General features: G+C 44.5%; 1 protein-coding gene across 1 annotated transcript in view; it reads left to right on the top strand.

Moving 5' to 3' along the window:
- Positions 1-2,936: 2,936 nt before the first annotated feature.
- Positions 2,937-8,640, top strand: part of T265_14603 (hypothetical protein) — a gene marked incomplete at both ends in the record, with an annotated part of 11,497 nt that continues 5,793 nt past the window's right edge. Inside the window, 2 exons of the mRNA XM_009174371.1 lie at positions 2,937-3,420; positions 5,953-6,023. Coding sequence (XP_009172635.1) covers positions 2,937-3,420; positions 5,953-6,023 — 555 coding nt within the window. The remainder of the gene's footprint in view (positions 3,421-5,952; positions 6,024-8,640) is intronic.

Here is an 8,640-nt window from a genome sequence, read left to right as displayed (position 1 = left end):
AGTCCCGGAGGCACTTTCAGTGAGGCACTCACTTTGAGTTTGAAGATTTCCATTAAACCAAAATACAGCTGACCAATTGAAATTTCGTTATTGAGTAGTAATGAAGCCAATACGATCGCCCCTGTTGGGATCGGAGCCAGGACAGCACAGAAGGGCCGAAATGAAGCCCATTAACTAGGCGGTGAAACAGTCCTTATTCATGTTACAATTTATACTTCTTCGGACGTTGGAATTTCAGTTGGACGCTCACAAGTCTCTTTCAAGCCTGGCTGAAACCATGGACCATCAATAGAGTTTGAAACATACACCTAAGACTATGATATTATGTAAATACCTCATTAGAAAAGACTACAGACTAGCCCTTAGGTGAAGTCTTCATATCTTGAACCACTTAAACCTTAGTACGTTGTATTTGAGGCTATCACCACTTCCAGGTGAGATTATGTTCGTTAAGCCCGGAAATACTAAGTTGATATCGTTTTGGCACTGCGTAGGGACCAGTCGCATGTGACTTCGAGGCAAGAACTACCAACCAGACAGGTGGTTCCCTGTGTCGCAATATGCAACTGGTTAATCCATCGTTGAGAAAACCACTCCATATCGGGCACACGGGTGAAAAAATGGAATAGCTGGCGAGGTGCATCCTTTTAAGATAACGGGTTGATCTGAGAAATGGATCTTGGGGTTATCCTCAACGGCAACGAGTGTCTGCATGCTGCTACGGACAAGTCATAGGCATCAACTTTTTTTGTTAGGACAAACAGCGGTAAGACTGAATTCGGATACAACCATATACGAACGGCCCCAGAGTGCGCTATGAGAAATTTTATGGAGTATGGGAAATTCAGTGAGTTCGGCTTTCCTTGAAATTCTGCAAAATCAAACGATTTTCGCCGTATTTCTGTTGCGCTATAGGCATTCCCTTCATTCCGCCTCCCTATTCGATTCACACTCTATTCACAACCTTAAGTTTCCAAGCTTTATGACAGTTCCGATGCCCCGCATACCTAGGAAGTGAGTCGAGACTAGCCACTCCTACTGTTGGCTGATTCATTATAGAAATCACTGATTTTAGTGGGAGCATCGATATCGCCACCTAATTATCTCCAGTAAAAGCACCCTTGCATGCTGGGACACCGGCTTTAGCCCCACCGCTCCCCATCCCTGCCCGATGCTCATTCTAAGTCCATAAGACTGTCTACTGATTGATTGCTAAATTTTACTTTCAGAAAGGGAAGGGTGATGGCCTATAGAATAGCACTTCGTGACAAACCTTATTAATTATCAACCTCATATGGTCGCTGCTACGAGTACAATTAAAAGCCCGCAACTTCATAGCCATCGACTTCACCTGGTTTCAGCAGCAACTGCGTAATCCGGTAGTCATGCTCGATAATATTTGGGGTTGAACTCTAATTTACTCCATAACGAGCGATGTTTAGCCGCGACTTGGCTTTAGTCGCAAATCACTGTCCGGTGGTTCGACGAAAAACTGTACGGGATTATCGATTGAAGCATATGTTGGATGTTGGTATGTCGCATGAATCGTAATTTGAATGTACAGATTATCTGGCGCGAATACGTCGCAGAATGCCCTCACTGAAGTTGTCGTTCAAGTCTAACCCCATCGGAAGGTGTAGCCGAGCCATGCCTACCTGCGAACGGCGAATGAGATGCATGTTTTTTAGCTAATAATGTCTATCACCATGGCTGCATCCACTACTCTCCTTGCCGATGATTCAGCCTAACTGTAAGTCCAAAGCACCTGTTGAGGCATGGAAGCGCATGAGATTGCGAACGGCAGTTCTTAGTACAGGTTCCAGTATAAATAACGAGTGTGAACTATGGATTTATCTAACAAAGTCACTGTGTGACCCCTTCCTGTAACAATCGGCTGGTTCATATGGTCACTCGCAAGATGGAAGCTAATTTATGGGTGTTTTGCTAGAACCCTGTTATGATTCGAACTACTTTTAGGTTGTATATAGTTCACTCGCATGGCAATGGGGCTTGGCAGTTTTGCGTAAATTCACTCCTCTAAAGCCGGTTTTTTGCCGGTCATGCATAACAAACACTCACCTGCCTGAAACCACCAGTGCTCTAGCTTTGTAACTCACACAGATTCGCACTACGAATAAAGAGCTAGTTAGACTGGAGACAAGCATTTTATTCGATTTAATTTCACCAGCAGAGCTTGGAGAAATCCACTGTCATCATTAGCAGCTGTAAGAACCGCGTGATTGTCTTACAGTGCATGCAGCTTTCACGGTTTCGTCCATCGATGATTAAGGGAGGTATGTAGCTGCGCATTGAAGGTGGGAGTTGGAAATTGGTGCGCAAACACAGGAATCTCAGTGGTGTTTTAAGTGGAGGGAGATCAGGAAGGGAACCATGCATTGAAGGTGATAGCTTGGATGCATGAGCGCCGTCGAAGGCTCGACTGGGTCATGTCTGGCGATTTCTCTAACCATTGATGTGGCCTGTCTCGGGGTCCACATTCAGGAAGACAGTGACCAGCGCGGCTAGTAATTGTTGTTATAATTTGCTGCCACATCATTTTTTGACCTCTTCTGGCTCGTTTCCACCTTTCGCGTTCTGAAAAGGCAACCCTTCAAGGAAGTCGATCGACTAGCATACGCATCACGTGGCCAAGTCAGCGCAACGTATGCTAGCATCGGTATCGTTCGTGCCAGTTACGAGGTCTTTTCTCGGTAGTTAGTCAGAGCGGGCAGTTATACAAATGCAAATGCGGTTTCACCTACAACGCATATACGAATCCTTCTTCACAATATGTTGCGGTCTAATAAGTGTAGCTTTAAAAGCGCTGATAGGACGTTTTATTGATTTACCACATTTGAATGCACTGAGATCAACTCCGTATTGTACCACAGAAGAGCAGTAATTGTTATCGTGGATGCTGAATCGGTCATCAAAACATGCACTATCAGGACCCAGTGATTTTTGACCAATTTTGTTATCAGCCTGTACTGAATACTAACAGTCAGTCAACCACTACTTCATTGGAGAAGTACACCGCTCCGACGTTTTTGCTACCCGCGATTACTCCTTTGCGCCTGCTTTCGACCATAATTAATGAGATTGGAAGTAGTAATAGGAAGGTTTGTGAGGCTTCTCCTGTTTTTGTTGAACTGCAGCAAAACATAATAAAAATGCACACCTCAGTAGCAATCGAAGCCCATTCTTTCGTCCCGAACGAAACGTCTTTTCAGGTCACTGGAAGCATACAGAAAGTATTGAGCGCAAGAACTCCCGGGTTGTCGAGTGTATCAAGCCCTCGAACGATTCTGGTTAAAAAAGACAACGTAATTGACGGAGACGGTCAGCAGTACAACGTTGTGAGGCACTATCAAACTTTTGTTTGTATTGACCGAATGGTTAAAACGTTAAAGGCAGTACACAGTAAGTCCAAGGATATCTAGCTCAATCGCTCTATCTGCTTAGTTTTATTGACCCTATCGTGCTCTAAAGAAGTTGCTTGAGGCTGGAAAAATTTGCTCGTTAGGAATGCATCGTCAATCACTTTAGTGTATGAGCAGCAAAACTGGTTTTCCACGGGGCTACGGATGGGGCTGACTGGGGTAAGTTGAGTGTAATCGTGGGCACTGTCGCGAAACCGGTTTTAGTGCCAAAACGCATCACTGGGTCTAAATAAAGACTCCAGATGGGTATATTTAGTTAACAGAAAATACTAGCTACGTATGGTGGCATAGTTCTCAGGCAGATTTGCTATTTCCTCGATACATATTTTTCCGCACTTCCTACAAGCTAATTATTGAGTATAGTACCCCTACTTCACAAGACACGCTCCCAACGAATCTGGAAAGTTTCATTCTCTTGGGTATTACTTCTTATGATTTCCACTTGAGGAATATGTATACCACGGAATAAGCGACGTCTACCAGTAGTCCACCGTTACAATGTTAAAAACAGGGCGCGTTGATCTCGGACAATGAGCATAACTCGTCCCAATACATTTGATCAATCGGATAGCTAAACTTAGACTGAAAAGATTTTGATGGCTTAATTGAAATTCTCATAATAGTGCATGTTATGGTGGATGTGTGAGCAAGCAGCTTCCAGTTTGACAAATCGGATGATAGATACAAGTACATGAATACAGTACATGGATTGTGTTAGGTTGAAGTTGGTAAAAGTCCAGTTTGGGTACATTGAAGAGCGGGACTTGCATTGTGCTTATGCAGTAGATCACTTTTTGATCATTCGCAATTTTGTCTGTCCATTGTCCCAATCAGTTCACAGATACCCGTCTTTTATATGGGAATTTTGGTTTAGCTTATGAACAACCCATCTACTCGCTTTCCGAGCCTTGTGGTTCTTTCTTCGATCTATGACCAAGGGCACTGACCTTCCCTGAGCCATTTCAAAACATCATGGCAAGGGCTGTTGCTTCTTTCCACTTCTCAGCACTTGTCACTGATTAATCAACACTGATAATTATGTTGAGATTACGTCTCTTTCGACTCCTGGAAATCCCCCCATTTTCACAAAACCTGAAATTATGGATAGGAGATACTGTTGTTTGATTTAAAGGTAATTTCAAAGGAAACTCGAACCAGGAATACATGCAATGTACACAGAACAAGGAAACATCAGACGAATCCTCCAGCTACTAAGTAACGTCGCTGTTTTGATATACTCACCTCACCTAGAAATTTCTTGATAAAGGACACTAAATGACCCCTAGCATATGTTGTTATACATAAACTCATTGAAAATCCTAGTTCAAGGGAATTCGCTGACTGTACATCGAACATGGAGCATGACATCCTGCGTAACGCTGTAAGCTTCACATGTGAATTTCACAACGCTTCCTTTTAGATAGACTTTATAGACTTTATAAAGACCCAACCGTCTATAAATTTTGGGTTTAGTGATGATGAGTTGGAGCGTAAATTGTGTGCGTCACGATGTTATGAGTATGCACAAAACAGACTGACGTTAGAGGGCTATTCATAGGTTCCCCGGTGCATAGACACCGACTCCCATTTCGTGTATTGCTTGCGGTGCTTGCTTCCTCTTGTTTACCTCTTGTGCTTACTGAGACCAATTTCGGTGGGGTTCAATCTATAACGCCGGTTGATCTCATCACCAGTGTGAGAACCGCAGCACAGACGTATCATCTGTTTAAATAAAACTTTGTAATAAAGGGAGAAAAAGTGGACAAGGGTCCACTTCCATCCTCCCACAAAAATCCGAGGTGCCTACACCTCCGAACATTCACCCGGACAGCCTAGGCGAAAATGAACGGCTCGAACTGGTATTGATTGGTAACGTATCGGGCCACGTCCCCCGACACTGACATTGGGACCATATATATCTGGAAGGATGCGACCACTCACATTTTTTGCTGTCACTTCATAATATGCCTATGTTATATCTGCTGATTCGCCAATCTGTGGTATCTGCTGCTGATCCGCTCCAGTGCCTAGTACCGGAGAAAAAGACTCACAGAAGGGAACACCACAGCTATACTCCGAACAAGCGAGTGTGATAGCGTGAATGCGTGCAAGGGCAAAAGTACAACGTTCCCAAGCTATTTATTGGGAGAACACTGTCTGCACTTGGTCCAATGCTGACGCACACGGTCTGGCTTTGGTACGAGGCTGTGATGTGCTGCATATTGGGGGGGGGGCGTTGTATGACCTTGATGAACGCTGACTCTCGCTGCGTGGGTTTGATACAAGGCTGTGAGGCGCTGCATATTGAGGGGGCGTTGTCTGTCTGGTCAACATCTAGCGGAGCTGAGTCTCAGTAGATTCCGGGCATTCAGTGTTTGCTCTCTGGAATGTGACCCTCCTGATAGCCCATCTATTGTTTTGCGGAATTCGGCTCCTTTCGGTAAGAAATTACAAGGCGTGTAGAGCACATGACTGGGCCACTGCAGCTTGTAGTGATGTATGTAGTTCTCAGTTATGCTACATGGTGCCTCACCAACCACTTGGTCACATCCATCTGGATTTCCTCGTGCCAGACTATTCCAGGTATGGCCCTGAGATATCGATTGTCAAAGACGTGGAGTTTAATGGAGGCGTCTATAACGCTAATCAATGGAGATACAGGGACCCGGTTACATCAGCCGATATGGAACTAGAGAAACTTATACGACTCTGTAGTAGACAGCTAAACTAATTTCTAAAACAGCGAATTACGGAGCAAAAAATAGCTGAATAAAGCAGTTAGACGCGTGCAAGATAGTTTAGACTGATTTGAGCTATTCCAGAGGGTTGAAATACCTCCAACTGCAACTGCATCATCACTAAGAGACTTGATGTTACCACGGTATGACAATTTGTGCAACTCCGCGGCCAATTGAGCTATAGTAGATGTTGTTTGTGTGATATTTGCAGTCTCTCGTACCAGGTTGGTTGATGGACAGAGGCCATACTAACAAAGTCTGTTAGCTTTCTGGATTGAAGGTTTGAATAAGTGTGGCGGCGTGTCCCTTAAGAGCCCCAATCGTCCCCCTATCGGGCAGCATACCAGCTCAAATACGATAACGAACTGTATTGTAGACCACATCGGCCGACGAGTGGTCCAACCAGCCGGTTTGCGTTGCTTACTGCATAAGGCGATGAGGGTAAGCGAAGACAGACTACTGCTGGAACTCGTCATCTTTCTTTTTCTCTACCCTCGTGTTCCATTAAACGATCATTCATATAGACCTCAGCTATAAGCATGCCAGTCTGAAATCTCCCCACATCAGGCGCGTCCGGTTTTCATACCTCGTTCTTCCTTTTTTATTGCAACTTTCAATGTGTGAACTCTGAGACAAATCAGCTGTGATTCGCCATATCCCGACAGTTTATCACAGAGAGTTCCTGCGTCCCCGAAGTTCAAGTATCAAAACCCGTGTACGATAGTCGAGCTTGTGGCACGTCTGCCTTTTAGATATTACCGCTTACGAAATTCAGATGGTCATGCATCTGCTACAGCGGGCCATGCTAGCATTGGTAGGGCTCTCGGCTCCCGAGCTGAGGCTTCATTACTCCACCAGATCACTGAAAATACCCGTCCTTGTTCTGTTCGTTTGTAATTTTCGGTATTAATCCGTACTGACGGAAATAATATCCGTTCTTTACTTGTAGTTTCTGAAAATAAACCAGAAAACTGTAGCTTTGATTCGGATAAAGGCACCTTTTGTTTAGAAGTAAGAATTCCTTTATGCAGTGCGCAGATCTCAGATACTGTCCTGGTAATATCGAATTCAAAAAATAGGGCGTCTGAAGCATGACTTAGCAGCCAGTTCAACTCGGAATCAGAATGTAGCAACACTGGTCAACGTCTTTGTGGCTTTGCACTGGCCGTTGTTTTTTCTTCAGTAGTAGTGGATGTAGAAGTACCAGATGTCATTGCGCCAACTAGCACCTCCATAGTGACGGTCAATGACGGATCCTGATTGACCTCATAACTATTAGAACCCTGTGGCAAGACTCGATTCTTGACTGCTGATCAGTCTGTACCACTGACATCGGTTCAAATCATGCCTTCGTCCACCATGAATTTTTGATTAGTCTCCGAGGGAAACCAAAGGAGCGAGCTCCTCTTTAATTTATTGAACAACTTTCTGACTCGCTGGTTAAACAACCCTTTCAGACTAGCCTTTACGGAGTCTTGAAGGTCACTTCATTAAAAGATTATTCGTAACTTCGGGGATGTAGGCGATACCGTTCACACAGCTGGGAATGCCGTGTCTATTATTTCTGAAGGCCCACAAAATGAACACTGGGTTCTAGGGGGTGGGTGGGCGGGTAGGTAATAGCCGGTGCCTGATGCAAGAATTTGTACTCCTTTGAGTGCTGGACACAACGCGGCGATAAGGGTTTTTAGACGACAGCTATAGCATAATATGTGAATAGCTGGGTAAACCTGGTGGGATCAGAGGACTTGGAAGTGAAGGAAGCTACTGCAGCTCATTGTCCTGGAAACTTTCCACCTTATATACCAAACGGAGCAGATAACAATCGACTACAAGTGAGGTCATCAAAGACAATAATGGAAATTTCATTCATAGCAAAAATCATCCTCTTAACCACTGGAATGAGTATTTTGGACAACTCCTTAAATGGCCGTCTGCCCCTGTACCAGTGTCCTCATTTGACTTTACTTGAGCCGTGGTCTGCGTGTTTAGACCTTCTTTCGGTTGCGGAAGTACTAATATGCCTTTCTGCGTCCAGATGGATGGAGTCCAACCAGCGTCGTTAAAAAACGGCGATGAGCCTGTTTGTTTAGTCTTGACCAGATAGTTTAAACGGACTTGAGAACCAAAATGCGTTCCGAATATACAGGATAATCAATCCATCGTACTTTTACCGAACATAGTGCTGGGAGCTACAGCTCCAAACACAGGGGTATGGGCCTTACTCCAGTCGTAACACAGCTACTAGCTTCAATGATGGCGAGATCTGGTCTCACTATGTGAGATGTAACTCCGAGGACATCGGGCAAGATTTCAGCGAAGAAGGATGTGGATTGAGAATGTATTCCTAGCACATTAAAAGCTCGGGCAGCGTAATAAATACCGCCGACCAACTGTGGCGAATTTCCTTCAATTCAAAGGAGGCTTCGAATCCGAGGATATGTCGGCTCATATATATATAT

The sequence above is a fragment of the Opisthorchis viverrini genome (assembly GCF_000715545.1).
Source record: "Opisthorchis viverrini unplaced genomic scaffold opera_v5_223, whole genome shotgun sequence".
Taxonomy (NCBI): Eukaryota; Metazoa; Platyhelminthes; class Trematoda; order Opisthorchiida; family Opisthorchiidae; genus Opisthorchis; species Opisthorchis viverrini.
This window is presented reverse-complemented; position numbering and strand designations above follow the sequence as displayed.